The sequence below is a fragment of the Lissotriton vulgaris genome, chromosome 2_1 (assembly GCF_964263255.1).
Source record: "Lissotriton vulgaris chromosome 2_1, aLisVul1.2, whole genome shotgun sequence".
Taxonomy (NCBI): Eukaryota; Metazoa; Chordata; class Amphibia; order Caudata; family Salamandridae; genus Lissotriton; species Lissotriton vulgaris.
Window position 1 is genome coordinate 733,139,814 of NC_141687.1, and position 16,524 is coordinate 733,156,337.

The window sequence follows — 16,524 nt, forward strand, 5'->3', positions numbered from 1 at the left end:
TGGTACCGACTCTCACCCCTTTCTCATCATCGGTCACCTCTCTTTGTCGGAAGAGAAAGAAATAAGTGTCCAACACAAAACTTATAAACAGAAAGTTCAAAGCAAAAACATTAAGGTGCACTAGAAAAACCAAGTGTAGAGTCTTGGTGTGACTTATAGAGTGATGATTAAAATCCACAGCTACACCAATATAACTTTATTGGGAACCAGATGTAGACTGAGGAGCTAAAAGGTCTGGTAGCTTAGACTAGCGTACCATTACCTGTGGCCGACATGTTTCACTGCCTACTGAGTCTATTGGCAGTTTCATCAGGGCTCACCACATAGTCACTGCACCAGAGTTGGACATCATCCGTACAGGCACCTAGTGTTGCCACGTCTTCTCATACCAGCAAGACAAGGTGCATTTAATAAAAACTTTCAGTTGTTGTATCAACCGTACAGGTCTAAACGACGGGACCTGGACTCATCTCAGTCTACATCTGGTTCCCAATAAAGTTATATTGGTGTAGCTGTGGATTTTAATCATCACTCTATAAGTCACACCAAGACTCTACACTTGGTTTTTCTAGTGCACCTTAATGTTTTTGCTTTGAACTTTCTGTTTATAAGTTTTGTGTTGGACACTTATTTCTTTCTCTTCCGACAAAGAGAGGTGACCGATGATGAGAAAGGGGTGAGTCGGTACCATCAGCCAGCAACCCCGATGGTGTGCGCCCGTGAGGTACCACTCTTTGTCACCACATATTTTTTGGACAGAATATATTTTGGACAGAATATTTGCCATAGATGTGTGAGTGGTCTGTTCCCTTTAGAACGGACAGTACGGGTACTGTCAAATTGTAGTATGCATGTGCTTGAGCCTCTCAAACTTAATTTGAGATTACACTACCAGTGATGTAGTTTTGGACTGTCAGGCATTACCTGATCCACAGCTACATAGAGAGTGGTTCAGTGGAACTGATGTCAAATAATAAGTATATTGACATAGGATATGCACGCAAAATTTAGCCCAGTAGAGCAAGTTGTATCCAGTCCTTGGTGCCGGGATTTGTTGCGATTGCATAAAAAATCTGAGGGCCAAGATGGGTCTCATCGTTTCGTCTACCTTTGGTACCAGGAAGTATGTTGAGTACACAGCCCTGTTCCTTTCTCTGTAAGGCACTGGTTTTATGGCCTATTTTTGCAGGAGCTCCTTTGCTTCCACTTGCAGCAGCTGTAGCTCTGTCCTCGCTAGCCGTCTTCTCCTTGGTTTTCTGGCTGTTGGTTTCCCTTCCAGCTCTATGCAGTACCCGAACTGTATGATGTTGAGAACCCATTTGTCTGAAGTTATTGACTTTCATTCCTGGAGGAAATGCTTTGGTCTTCCTCCCACTGGGCTTACATGGTCTCAGGTGTTCACTCAGTGTGACCCCTGTGTGTTGTTCTTGTGCATCACCCCGGGGGCTCTTGCTTGGGTGAGCACATGTTGTTTTGGCAAGTCACTTGGGAGGGGGGGTTGCTGGCCCCTTCTCCTGTTCCGACCACGTCCGTTCCCTTTCCCGCGAAAGGACTGACCTCTCTGCTGGTACTGCCAGGATTGTTTCTGTTGCCCTTGCTGTGCCTGGTTGTCTGCCTGGTGGGCTTGTTGGAACGCCTGGTGCGATGTTCCTGGTTGATTTCCACCTCTCCCATTAGGTCTCCGAGAAGGGGTGCCTCTTTTAGTACCTCTGAACAGCAAAGCTCCCATGGACCTTGCCGTTTCGTTATCCTTTTTTAGTTGGCCGAGCTTCTCGTCTACTGGGGCCCCAAACAAAGTTTCTCAGTTGAACGGGGTGTTAAGGATGCTGTGCTGCACTTCTGGCTTGAAGCCTGAAATTCTTAGCCAGGCTTGTCTCCTTTCTGTAATGCCCATCATCATGAGCCTGCTGGAGGTGTCAGCTCTGTCCAGGGCTGTTTTGATGCAAGAATTTGCCACGTTCTTCCCCTCTTCTGCCAAGCTTTCAGCTTTGTCCTTGAACTCTTGAGGCATGTTTTTTATTAGCAGGCCCAGTTCATCCAGGATCTGGTACTGGTGTCTGTTCGGGAGTGCATTTGAATTTGCCATGCGCCAGTGCATAGCGGCATTCCGTTCAATTCTCCTCCCTACTGAGTCCATCCTCTTGCTTTCTTTGTCTGGAGGTGGTCCTGAAGTAGTAGTTACATTGGCCCTCTTTCTTGCTGTGGCTGCGATGATGGGAGTCTGCAGAGACCGTGCCCTGGATGTAGGGTGGGTCTTCGGAGGAATGTTTATATTTCTTCTCCATCGTGGGAGTGATGGATTTGCAGGTCACAAGCTCCTTGAAAGCCTCTTTGCCCTGTGCCATGACACTTTCTAGCATGGGCAGGTATTGGCTCCTGGTCTGTGTGGGGAGCAGCATCTCTAGAAGGAAGTCTGCCTTGTGCTTCTCTTGGTCGAGTTTCACCCTGAAAACCGCAACTGCATTCCTGATGACTGTTATAGACCCCAATGTCATCTAGTGGCGAGGGCCTCGAAGGATACGTGTCGATGTTTGGTTCTGGGCTCTCGGCGTCGACGTCCTGCCATTCTATCTCCTGAGTCTCCGAGTATGCCGAGCCGAGGAGCGTCCTGCGGTCGTCGTCCCCTTCATAGTCATAGTAGGAGGCCTCTTCCTCTTCTGGATCGTCTTAAGTTTCGACGTTCTCCGACTGTTCATCGACTTCTTCCATCTTTTCCTCCACTATCTCGACCACCTGTGTCTTAGGTTTCGTCGGGATTATGAAGTCCTTCATCCTGGTGTCGAATTCTCTCTTTCGCTGCAGGATGTTTTCCATCTCGGCCTCGAGAAGTCTCTTCTTTTTTTCCATTTCGGCAGCATGTTCTGAGTCTAATGGTTCTGCTGGTCTTCTCGGCGGAAAGCTCGGCGCTGAGCCGACCTTCGGCATCGAAGGTTTCGGCGTCGAGCTGATCTTCGGGTCCTTTGTCGTCGCCGAAATTTTCTTCGGGCCTTTTTCCTTCGGCGTGGAACGTTCCTTTTCGGGGACGTTTTTCGACAACTTTGGCTGTTCCTCAGCTCTCGGTTTTCGGCGTCTGTGCTTTTGAGGCTTTCCCCTCGATCTTTCCAGACTCTGGGTCTCTCGGAGCTCTAGGGGCCGTAGAGTCTCCTACTTTTCCAGGAGTTTTCTTAATATCGGTCTCTGCGACCGTGTAGCCGTCGTCTTCGGCGGCGTTGTTGTCCTCTTCGTCTGATGATAACCCCAGGTCTCGAAGAAACGGTGGCTGGCCCTTGCCCTGCATGCTGGCGTTGGCTACCTTCTGTCTCGCTCGAATTCGCAGAGTCTTAGGCGAGAAGACGGAGCAGGCGTTGCAATACTCGCTCTAGTGGTCGACCAGTAAGCAAAGGTTGCAAACCGGGTGCTGGTCCTTCTGTGCGTACTTGTGGTGGCAGTTACGGCAGAATTTGAAGGGAGTGAGCACGCATTCCCCGATGGACGTCTAAGTTCTTGAAGTTCCTTCCTTCCTTCGTCTTCTTCGATGGTGTAGTCTCCTCTAGTCTCTCCCAATCTTTTTGTGCAAAAATTGCTTCTTTTCATTTTTCTTTCTCCAAAAATGTCTGGAGCCCTTTCTTGAACGATCCAGACCCAACCGCGGAAAAAAGAATCTGAAGATGGCGCCCAAGAGTGGAAGCTTCCGCAGGAAGCATGCCGACGTCACCGGAAATACACCAAGAAGTGAGAAGTCAACGCCAACCTGGGCTACGAAAAAAAAAACAAAGAAAAGACTACGATTCCGGACCCAACCACAAGACCGAGGAATAATGCACAGCATAGTGAATCCAGAAAGATTCACGCTGCAAAACTATTAGCCTTTATCCTCATCTATGTATGTATTTGGCAGTCGAGCACTGTACAGGGATCTCACCATACCATGAGACTTTAGACTACAACACAAAGGAAATAAGACTATATTTATATTATCTTAAATATCCAATGAACATCACAATCCAAGGCACAAATAATTTCTGTAACCATAAATAGGCTGGTATTCAGAGGTTCAGTTCATTTATAAGATCACAGACCAATCAGATGAATTGCCTAATCCAGATTCTGCCTACACTTGCTCTTTTTGCCACAGAAAACCTTTAGGATCACATTTCTTACCCAATCAAAATAAAACGGCTCTCTGTTGGATCGGAATTTGAAAACAGACTAATAGCACAATAATTTCCATTATACTGTAATTTTAAAATGGATGAACAAAAAGCATCTTAAATCTTACACGAAAAATAAAGTGTGGTCAATCAAATTATATTAAGTATTTGCAACAATAGAGATAGAGGTGTGCTTACGTCAAAACCAGCTATCAATAATCCCACACCATATGGTCTTCTTCCATAGCGCTGTGTTGGTATTTGCGTTTCTAAAAAAAAAGGCTTGTTAAGGAATATCCATTGAAGCAAGCATGTAGTGTGAAAAAAAAAAAATATATATATATACACACACACACACACACACATATATATACATACACATACAAATAAACAAAGGTTCAGAATAAGTTAAAGTTAGGAAAATGTAAATTTTTATACAAAACTAATTTAAACTAAACAGAAATGAGAAATTCTTAAGTTATAACGTAGTTATAATTTGCACCCCCTCCCAAAACTTACTAGGTGTTGTGCACCTCTGTGTAGTGTTGTAAACTCGCTAGCCAGACTACATGAACTGTAACTCCCTCTGCTACCATGCACAGTGTTTTCACAAATTATGCCATGAGTGATGCTATGAATGCTTTGATTTAACATGGTATAAGTGATGTAATATGAAACTGTACAAGCTGTGCATGGGGGAGATGCAAGGTATAGTTCATGTAGTGTGGCTACTAAACTAAACTCTAATCAAATGTTCCAGCTTGTGAAAATGTCTTAGTTCTCCCATCGGGATTGATTGACCATAGTATAAAGGGTATGACAGTGACTTGATTTACCCTGCATAGATTCCGGGGAATTCCGGCCTGGTTATGGCCATTTTTAACAAAGCAAATGGACGTTCCTTTTGGACATCAAAATACATGGTTGAGGTCAGTTTGAAAATTAAGAGGTCCTACACAGAACAGTCAGGGTGTGTTCCAGACAAAACCATTCAGTGTTTTGATGCCCAAATGGAAGAGATTTGAAATTTAAGCTCTAGCTCTGTAGGCCTTCGTATGTCTAAACAGGGCACATTCTCTTTGAAAATATTAAATCAAGAAATTAATCTATTAGTTCGAAAACAGCATTTACAGTTCTATATGGGTCATCAGCAGGAAATTAATCACCTTAAACGAGTAAGAAGTCGCCGTAAACTCACTGAAAGAAGGGATTACGATTTTAAGTGGATTGGCTTGAGAGAAGGGACAAAGACTCTAGAAAATATTGGCACCTGATATCTGAATATTGCGACTCAAGGCAAAAGGCTCTGCCTATTTCGATCCCAGAGAAGGATTGGGTGGATTATATCTCCCCATTATGTTAGAAAGATAGTGCAGTCATTCCTGTGATGATTACAGTGGATGAGTTTTTCTTTTTCGGAATTTGGTCCTTCTACAGGGGAGGATTTAGTGAGGTTTTTAAAGAATGCTAGATCATATGACGCGCAAGGTCCGGACAGAATTCCGATCGCGTTAATTAAAAAGGAGGCTGTTGTCTAGGGAGCTCTTCTTGCCCTGCTGTTTAATTATTGCTTTCGAAGTGGGAAACTCACCCTTCCTTGGAAGGGGAGCTTTTTAGTCCATTTGTATAAAAAGGGTCCCAAAACTTCCCCATCCAGCTTCAGACAGATTACTCTGCTGGATGCTTCAGGGATATGATTTGCTAAAAGCATCCTCTGTCATCTGCATCAATGGACCGATGACCAGAATATCATACCTCCAGAAGAAGCTGGTTTCAGAAAGAAACATAGTACTCTGGCTAACATTGTGGACCTCCAGACAATCGTTGAGAAATAGGTCTTTTTACGGGGCATGCCAGTCTATAATGCATTTATTAATTTCTCCACAGAATTTGACAAAGTGGACCGCCAAACGCTGTGGAGAAAGCTCCTTCGACTGGGTGTCCCACGTCATCTTTTGTGTCTCATCATGGAACTACACTCAGATAACTGGTGCTGAGTTTTAATGGGAGGATCGCTGGGATTATCCATAAGATTAGAACACATAATGGACTTAAGCTGGGATGCCGAGATAGATAGATAGATAGATAGATAGATAGATAGATAGATAGATAGATAGATAGATAGATAGATAGATAGATAGATAGATAGGATATATCTGGTCTTGCCGGCGCCTTAAATTTGGTGAGGGGGGATGCCCCCCAAATTGGTACAATGTCCGTGGGTTCCCTATTATATGCGGATGATGTGGCCATCCTTGATTAAACACCTATTGGCTTGCAACTTCACCTGGAAGCATTGACCAAATATGCTGAAGCACATTCCTTGAAAAATTAGCATTGCCAAAAGTAAGATCTTGGTCTTCCGTAAGAAAGGGCTCAGAATAAAGAAGGTATTACCAGTGGATTTTGGGGTCCGAAAAGCTGGAAATGGTTTATTCCTATTCATATCTTGGAAAGGTCTTTAGAAAAAACAGGCGAGATATAGAGCGCATTAAACTCTTGTGAGCAGTGCAGCGCACTGACCAGATTCTACAGAATCTGTGGGAAATGCCACTTTGGCCATGTTTTGTCAATGTTCAGGGTTAAAATTCCCCCTTCTTTGTCCTGTGCTACTGAGGGGCAGGATATGAACCTTTGGGCTTACCTTCGATAAGCCAAAAGGTCTAATCCTGCGCCAAATCTGTAACTAAATTCTCTGCCCCCTTACCCCCCCCCCCGCTTCACGTCTTGAACTAGGCTTCCGCTCCTCATTTATCTAATCCTTGGCAGCAGTTTTGAGGGGAGTAATTCCCTCCTTTGGGGGGGGGGAGGGTTGGGGGAAAGGGGGGCTAACAGGGTACACTTAGGGCTGCCTTAAGTGTGGAAATTTTTGTTAAGCTGAAAGAACAATCAACATTATCTTGGGCTTAGCTGGAACACCGACTCCTCATACCAAAGTCTGTACTGAAGCGGTTAATAAAATAAGTCTGATCTCCATTAGTTTGGCCAGAGATATTGCTCCAAGCCAGTTTAAGTCGCTCAACGAGGTGGTTTGTGGTAACGGATTGTGGTACAAACCATAGCCCTATTTAACTTAGAACTTACCTTAAGGGATTAGAAGGCTGATGCTCTTGTTGAGACTATTTGTTTTTTTCAGGTATTTGGGATATAATACGGAAAGGGGAGAGAATTTGCGAAAATCTGTTGTCTACAAGTTCAAGATTTTAATCATGGGTTATTTGTGTGTCCAGAGTTGCAAAAGGCTAGGTGTATTTTCCTAAGACCTTCATACATCAAATTCAACATGCATTCCAACCATGAGGCCTGCTCATTTCTCTTGTCCCGACCAAATCAAATGGTTTGTCATAAGATTTATCGATTTTTTTTTAAAGTTTCTTGCCTGTTTACTAGGACATTTTAATCTAATTTCTTATGTTGTAATATTTTAATTCTTTTTTTGTTGGTTTATTCGGCTGTACATGGGTCCTAAAAATGCATTTCTGGTTTTATTTCTAGTGTATAATGAAAAATTTCCTAGTAAGCATGACGGAATGTAGGACGCGGAGGAGAGGATTATGCTGTAACTTTCTTTATTCCTTACAGCCAGCAGTGTTCAACTTCAACTTTAACAAAAATACAGCACTCCCATTGTGCTTTACACAGTCTATGCACAGTCCACCAATAAGTATCCGCCGCTAACCCCGAGGGCGTGTGCTTCCTGTGGCAACTCCTTTTTCTTGACTGCGACCAGAAAAACCTTGGGTCGGATCAATCATTCTTGAAACCCTCTGAACCTGAAATAGATCAACCATAAAAACCATGAAGATTCTCCGTGACCAAGATCAACACAATTTCTACGTTTAAACAACTAGCACTGAGAACATGATAAGAAGAAATATAACAGTTTGAGGCCTAAAGGTAAAGCAAAAGCGAAGCATACTTGTACCATAGAAATCATCTTCTCGAAGGGTACTATCCACTGTCATAAACAAAATGGAATCCACTCTGGTAGTGGTAGTGATTCCTACAATGGTGGGGAGCACACAGTGTTGTTTTAAATACCCCTCACACACCAACAGGCCCCTTGGTGTCATGCTTCATCATTGGTGTCTTCGCACCCCTCTACGGGATGCGGCGTGCTGCGACTCCCGACTACGTAGGAGCACTAAAAGTGAACTATGTGTTGGTGTGTGTGAGGTAAATAAGTGAGTGGTGAAGTGGTCAAATTTGGTGGTTAAAAGACACCTGGCTCGTAGGTGAAAAAATAATAAAAAGTTTTTATTAAGCCCTCGGCTGGTATCGTTAAAAGGGTGCAGGGTGAGGTTGTTTACTGCATATTAGGGTACATCAACCTCAGAAAGTGCGTCGACATGTTTCGGAATGTAAAAACTCCTTCAGGACGAGGATATGCACAACTATCCTCACCTTACTCACATGAAATGATGATGTAAAAGTTAATGTTAATGTTATGGGTGTCTTATATAGCGCTCGGCTACTCAGAGGAGTGTCCCGGCGCTTTCAAACCCACAGCAGACTAACAGAAAGCAGAGGGAAGAACGCAAAAGAAACAGCAGATCACTGTACATAGAGCCACGTCTTCAGGCCTTTTCTAAAGGCCAGCAGGTTCGAGGTACCGCAAAAAGTGAACTCTACCAAACTCTACCAAAAATTTAAAATAGGTGAAATGTACCTAATAGTGTTTATAGAAACAAAGTCTGTTGCGCCCAATTGGCGTTTATAGAACAGAACTTATGGACAAAGGCTAGCTGGCCTCATGAGCCTATGCGTGGTATTGGGGGTTCTCTCTTCCTGCTCAGTACGGCAACGGATTCTGCAAGACCTGATGCGCTGCCTTCCCCTCAACGCGGCTCCGATGTCCTGAAGAAGGAGTTTTTACACTCCGAAACGTGTTGACGCACTTTCTGAGGTTGATGTACCCTAATATGCAGTAAACAACCTCACCCTGCACCCTTTTAACGGTACCAGCCGAGGGCTTAATAAAAACTTATTATTTTTTCACCTACGAGCCAGGTGTCTTTTAACCACCACATTTCACCACCTCACCACTCACACTTATTTACCTCACACACCAACACATAGTTCACTTTCAGTGCTCCTACGTAGTCGTGAGTCGCAGCACGCCGCATCCCGTAGAGGGGTGCGAAGACCCCATTGATGAAGCATGACACCAAGGGGCCTGTTGGTGTGTGAGGGGTATTTAAAACAACACTGTGTGCTCCCCACCATTGTAGGGATCACTACCACTACCAGAGTGGATTTCATTTTGTTTATGTAATTTGCCAGGGGAGACCGAATCCACTTTCCCTCTCCCTCCCTCCTCTGGTCATACTCTTACTAACAACTGTCCACACCGGGTGGGAACGAGGAGATTGTCAGAGCCTTGGGAGGGAATAATCCTCGCCTCCGAATCCTTAATAGAATTGAAACTTTCCGTTATGTTTACTAGGAAATTTTTCATTCTATGTCAGTACCGGAGCCGAGGATAATGTTTGTTCAAAGCTTATCCACCACCAGCGACGCCATGTTTACGACTGGTTTGAAATAGAATCTCTTGAACATAGAGTCTGATGACCAGTCAGCCGCGTTCAAAATGTCTTCCATCCTGGCTCCCAGGGAGAAAGCTTTTGACGTCATGGCTCCTCACACTGAATGGGCGCTAAATTGAGAGACGTTTATGCTCGCTTCTTGCATCACCCATCGGATCCAGCGTGCTATAGTCGGTGTTGTAACTGCTTTGAAAGGCTTCCTTAAGGAAATCAACAGCTGTCGCTCCCCAGGGGGCCGCATGTCTCTTCCATCATGCTTTCATACTCCTTAAGCCATCTGACAAAACATAGTTTGGGGGAACGATCAAAAGCTGGGTAAAAGATCACTCTAGAGTCAGACTTAGTTCTGCGGGCTATGTGGAAGGTAACTCCTTGCGGAGTGTAAATTTGTCCTGGGATGTCTAGTGCTCGGGCGTCTGAGACTATTAGGAATTAATTGTGCGATAGGCCAAACCCTGCGAAGCTAGAGATGCCAGGAAGTTCAGGATTGCTACCACTTCGCACCCCATGGGATCGGGACTGTTCGAGCACACCAACTGACCCTTCGAGACAAAGCTGATCTATATATCTTGTTGGTGCGGTCCGCCCATGCTGCTCCGGGCAATCGTTGAGCCTCTTGGGAAAGTCCACGGAGTCTCCAACGATGCCTTAAATCCGCCAAGCCTCGAGGGGCATTCTCCCTTGTTGGAGTAGGGGATGAGGGCGACCTTGAGGATTCCTCAGACGAAGAGGATCGCGGGTTAGAAGGAATGGAGAATACCAAGAAAGTTCCAGAAGAACTGGAAACCACACTTGTGAACTCCAATAAGGTGTGATCAACACCACCCCCGCCTCCTGTCTGCGAATATGTGTAGTGAGCCTCATTATCATCGTGAACGGGGGAAAGGCATAGCCCGTGTCCCCAGCCCAATTCTGGAGAAAGGCTTTGGGCCACTAGCGGGTCTGGCTTCCAGCTGTAAAATGTTGGGTGCTGGTGATCCAACCTGGACACAGAGTTCCACAGAGAACAAACCCCATTTGTTGTTTAACTTCCGGAAGACCTGTGGTTCAAGCAGCCACAGGCTCATGTCCGACCAACTCCTGGAACACCAGTCCATTACCATGTTGGAAACTCCCGGGAGGTATTCCGCCTTCACCAAGATGCTGTGGGAGAGACAAAAGGTCCACAGATCCTTGGCCAAGTCAGCCAACACCTTGGATTTCGTACCCCCTAGGTGTTTGATATAACGCACCGCCGAGATGTTGTCTATCTTCATTAAGACGCTGCAGGACACCTTGTCCTTGGCCCAACACCGAATCGCGAAGGAGCCGCCATCAATTCCAGGCAGGTGATGTGGAGTTGGCCTTCTGCGACCGACCACTTTGCTCCTGTAAAGGAGTCCCCGCAACGAGCTCCCCAGCCCGATTTGCTGGAATCTGACTCGAATACTAAGTCCGGATCGTAACCGAATATGGCCCTGCTATTCCAGGCTTCCATATGGTCTAGCCACCACCTCATTTCCATGCGAACCTCCTCCGTGAGAATGACCTGGTCCGCGTATTGTAGGCCCCTACGAAGATGCTAGGCCTTCAGACGTTGCAGCGCTCTGTAGTGGAGAGTGCCCGGGAAGATAGCTTGGATCAACGAGGATAAGAGACCCACCAGTCGTGCCATTTGTCTCAGCGAGGTGGAGGAGTGAGCTAACGTTCTTCTCAGCTCCCCGCGGATTTTGACAATCTTCCACAAAGGAAGGCTCAAGGTGCGGGCTACCGAATCGATGGTAAACCCCAGGAAAGTCACCTGTCTGGAGAGGTCGGGAGGGACTTTTTGTCGTTGATGACAAACCCCAAGTTCGGGAGTAGATCCGTTGTCTCTTCGAGTCATGTTACCAGCAGTATTGGGCACTGCTCCAGAATAAAGATGTCATCTAAATATATGATGAGACTCCGGGCTTTCGCCTTGAGTATCTCTACTACTGGTTTGAGAACCTTAGTGAGGCACCACGGGGCTGACGAGATGCTGAAAGGAAGAGTCGCCACCTCATAGACCTGGTCCTTCCATAGAAACTGTAGGAACAGTCTGTGAGGAGGATATACGGGTACTGTTCATTACGCGTCTTTCAAATCCAGTCGCGCCATCCAATAGTATTACATTTTTGTCCCTTATAGATGAAGCTACATGAACCTATCCAGATTAAAAAAAAATCAAAAAGGACCCTTTTTTCCTGCCAAATTTCATGTAAATCATATTCCGCGCTTTAGTCGCTACATCGGACTAAAATGTCTGTAGAAAATTAATTGGTGGAAAAATATATTTTGGGACCTCTCTTTTTTCACCCCCTCAACTAATCATTGCCGAACTTTGTATTATCAGCCAATCCAGAAAAATGTATAGGTCTGCAAATCCGTGGCAATTCATCAAACAGTGATAAAGCTATATTCAATAAAAAAATCAGATAGTTATCGCTCAGAATCCTAACTATAACTACAGAGTTGCTACTACCACTCAGAAATATAAACACACACAAACACACACACTTTCCATATGAAAAAGTAAGCCTGTGGGTGAGGTGGTGATGCAATACTGTGTTTCACAGTACTCCGGCCCCATCTACATATCCTAGGGAGGACAACAAAATAAGTGGCGGTTTCATGATAAAAAGAAAACGAGATGCCAGTTTTTATGCACAACTTCATAAATAGGACCAATTTTAATAGAACATTCCTACATAGGCCAAAAATAATTATTGCATTAACAGTTTTTACAAACAAAGGATACTGCTTCCAATGAGGGACACTAGGCGAGACACTGGGAGAGGCCGGTCAAAAACAAAGCGTGAATCCAGACACTCTTGACGCATGAAGTTGCTGTTTGAAGGGAAAAAGAAGAACAAGTATTACAAAATGCTTCTCTGTATTCTTTCAATAAAAATAAAATGAAACACTGTTGGAATAAAAAAAAGGCTTGTTTGATTGATTCGGGGGAAGAACAGGAACATAAGCTAGGTTACACATGTAATCGGTAAAAGGATTTATTGCCTAGACACTGCCAACCACTACAGTAATGTTTATTATGCACTGGATTTTTGTGTGTTCTGTCAAATACTATGTTTTATTCATTCATTTATTTAGAACGAAAACACTAAAAAAAGAGTTTAAAAAAATGCAAACTGCTAATCTACCAAAACTCTTCTCCAAAAGTAACTGGTAATATGTATAAGCCCCTCCATTACCAATTCCTTCCAATTGTATGCCCCTGATGGTGTAAAAGGAAACATAAGACTTTACAATCATGCACAGTTATATCAGCCTGTTTACCACATGAAGGAGATTTTCTAAACAGCTCCTGCTCACATATTTCACTTTGATACAGAGTGTAGCTGGCTGGTTCTTTGTATAGTTGACCAAAATGAAGTACACTGTGTAAAGAGTCCAGGCATACCCCACCTGGTTTACAGAGGCACAAATTGATAGCCCAAATGCCCTCCTTTATGGTGGAGTGGGCGAGCTGTTACGCTTAGCAGAGGGCAGTGCTAAGCATTTACTGCACAGACAAAGGCAGTAAGTGAGAGACACACTCAAAGAATTCAGACACCAATTTATAAAAATAATAAATTTTTAAAGGAATTTAGGTGCGCTAAGTCATTGGACTCAACTAAGTACTTCAAAAAATCCCACTTAGTGGAATTTCTGGAGTGGAAATGTTATTCTATGGGGAAAAACATACTGCATTCTGGCACTTATCAATGACTTAGCGGACCCTTCTCCTGGGCTTAAGGTGAGTTTGGGTCCAGGTCCAAGGCAACACCAACAGATCACCTTGGTAAGCAGTGGGGCGGCCGGGTATAGAGGTGCATTTCAGCATCAGGTGCCTGTTCACTTCAATGGGGGACGGTCCAGTCGATAAGAGGCTGCAAGCTTGGACTGGGGGGCCAGACCCACACGGAGGCTTAGTCCTTGAGATGCGTAGGGACACCGCTGGTCCACTTCTCCTTGGGCTGTAAGGATTGGGTTCAGTGGTGTTTTTAGGTGTCGGTTCCGTGCTGCAGGAAACACTTGCAGATGAGGGGTCCTTCACAAAGAGGCTGCAGGCAGCGACTGGGAGACCAGTTTAAGCAAACCGATAAGTGGGCTCAGCCTTTGGACCCCATAGCACTGTCACCTCCCTCGGACTCCGGCTGTGGGACACAGATGCAGAGGTACTCGGAGGTGTCAGTGGCGGCGGTCGGAAGCTCAATCTTTGTCTTGGTTCTGCAAAAAAGGGGCAAACAGGTCACCAAGGCCACTCTGATGAGGGTCTTACTGTCTCTGGAATCTCTCAACGTACATGTCTTCCTCACTGTTGATGTCTGCTCACAACAAACCTTGGTTGTTGCAAGGGGTCCGGTATTGGTACTGTGTAGCTCTGGTCGGTCCTATCATCCTCACACTTGGAGGGAGGACGGATCCAACCTGTGGAAGCATGTCGGCATCTTCCTGCGCAACTGCAGCATTGGTAGTTCCGATAAGCAGCAGGATGGTGAGCCGGACCTTGCTTCTTTGGTGCCACCGGCTACAGGGTAGTAGCTCCTCTACTTCAAGCGAGTTCTCTGGCAATTTGTGAAGCACTGGCAGCCCTCCGGGTTTCTTCGAGCCTGCACAGCGGCAGGACGAGTTACTTTCTGCATGATGGTCAGGTGCAGCGCGCAAGCTGGCAGGGATGGTGCCAAGTCAGTAGTTGCTCCTCTGTTCTCGTGTCAGCAATCTTCTTTGGCCACTGCTTCTTTGTGTCCATCGCACCTGAAGTCCTGTCATCATGTGTGCCACATCAATACAGTATTTAGGGGTGTTACAGGGAGTGTCAGGTAGCAGTCAAGGGACTACATACGTTTTTGGGTGACTACACCCTCTATATGACCACTTCCGGTGGAAAGTAGGCATAATACTGACCAAGAGGACCAGATTCCACCAAAATGCAAGACGGTCGAATTTTCCCAGTCGTCTTCCCTTCAGGTAGCCCACCTTAGGGGTGGTCATCACCTGAGGGTGAACACACTTCCTGACTAGCTAATTTTCCTGCCTATCTGGGTGCCAAATGAGCCATAAGCAGGGGGTAGCATTTCCCCCGTCTAGGGGAAGCCAGGGTCGCATATCAAAGGCGATGGAGGCCTTTGAAGCCTCTTTTCTGGACATGCTGATTACTAGTCATCCTGCTTGGAGGAGGTGATAGCACTTCCTGCCAGGGCAGGCATAGTTTCAGACCTCAGAGAGCATGGACTCTCACCTTCAGGGGGTCAGAAACCCATCTGTGGTGGCAGGCTGGACAGGACCAGTCAGCCAATACACTGGAGGTGGGTAGGTTTTTAGGGGGTACCTCTAAGGTACCCTATGTGTGTATGCAATAATAAATCTATCACTGGAATCAGTATGGGTTTATTAACAGGAGGTGTTTGATTCCAAACACCACAGGTTTCAGTGAAGCCATTATGTAGCTGGGAAACTTGTTTTGACCAGTGCTCAGTACATACCATGTCTTCCCTGTTCACTTGTACGTTCAGTAATTGTACTGGTCAGCACAGGTGCTTATCTGCTCATGCAGATATGTCCTCACATATAATATAATGCATGCTGCCTTAGGGCGGTAAGGCTTGCTGTAAGGTTGGCTTACAAATATTACATGCAGTGTTAGGGGCCTTATCACAAAGGGTGTGTGCCATGTCGTGTTAGCTCTTTTTAGAGCACCTTGTCACGCAGCCTGCATGGGTTTGGTGCTGGGTCCTTTAGAGTGGCACAAGATATGCTGCAGCTCTTAGGAACCCTCTTTAGCACCTATGCCCTGGATACTAGGGCACCACTTACTAGGGACTTACATAGATGCTAAAGGCCTGGCCAAATGAGGGATCCAATGTTTCAGGGAAAGAACACTAGCACTGGGGACTTGGTTGGCAGGAACCCAGTGCACTCCAGTCAAAGTTGCATCAAATAGCAGGCAAAAAGCAGGGGGGGAATACTGCAAAAAGAACCCTGTTTGCTACACTGAGGTTATCCACTCAGCAGGAATTGATGAGCTCCAAAGTACAAATAGAACACAAAGGTACAAAAACCCAAATTAAACCAGCATTGGTATAGCCAATAGGCCTCGCCTTTGGGACCGCATAACTGTTTAGCCATGCAGCGTATTATAGAGACAATAAACCGTCTCAATACGCAAGCACGGTATTTAGACTGAATAAAAAAAACAGTGTATTGATTTAATAGTTATGACATTTTGCACAATAGGCAAAGTCATCTATGCATCGTGAATCAATTTGTAATATTAATTGCACAGGATACTGTCAGGCAGCAAGCGATTAACAATGCAATCTCTAACTCAACTGTAATGTAATGGTGAGAATAGTCTTGGACTACGGTGCATGTTAGCGCAGCCTCAACACATCATGGAGAGCTCTTGAGTGACTGACCTAGCTCTGTGGGTTGATCCTGATGCTGCCAAGAACAGCATCTGTACACTTTGCTGATCGCATGTGTGACTCTGGACACACAGCCATCGGGAAGGTCACCTGACATCCCTGTCCCAGAAGAGACCTATGCTGGCAGTGGGCTCTCCACCAGGCGCCAGGGCATGGCCTGTCTGGAGAGGAAAAGGGGTAAGGGGGACAAGAAAGCATCTACGCTCCCAGTGACGTCAGAATAGGGCCACAACTGCTTCCATTCAAAAAAAGTGTCCTGTGCTCTCAGTGCCCTCTTACTCCCCCGATAGGTCAAAGAAACATCCCAACCACTTACCTACCCATTTACACTGCCACCAGTGCGTGACTGAGGCAACAAGCGTTGGCAAAGCAAGTAGGTCTGATGCTCACATACAAGCTCTTACAGAAACGATGACACAA

At 45.5% G+C, this 16,524-nt stretch overlaps 1 protein-coding gene across 1 annotated transcript in view; it reads right to left on the bottom strand.

The window, feature by feature from the left end:
* PSMA1 (proteasome 20S subunit alpha 1) overlaps positions 1 to 16,524 on the bottom strand; it is a 118,205-nt gene that overhangs the window by 69,797 nt on the left and 31,884 nt on the right. The window contains exons 5-6 of the mRNA XM_086956019.1: positions 12,435 to 12,523; positions 4,329 to 4,399 (exon numbers count right to left, since the gene is read on the bottom strand). Of these exons, the coding sequence (XP_086812145.1) occupies positions 4,329 to 4,399; positions 12,435 to 12,523 (160 nt within the window). The remainder of the gene's footprint in view (positions 1 to 4,328; positions 4,400 to 12,434; positions 12,524 to 16,524) is intronic.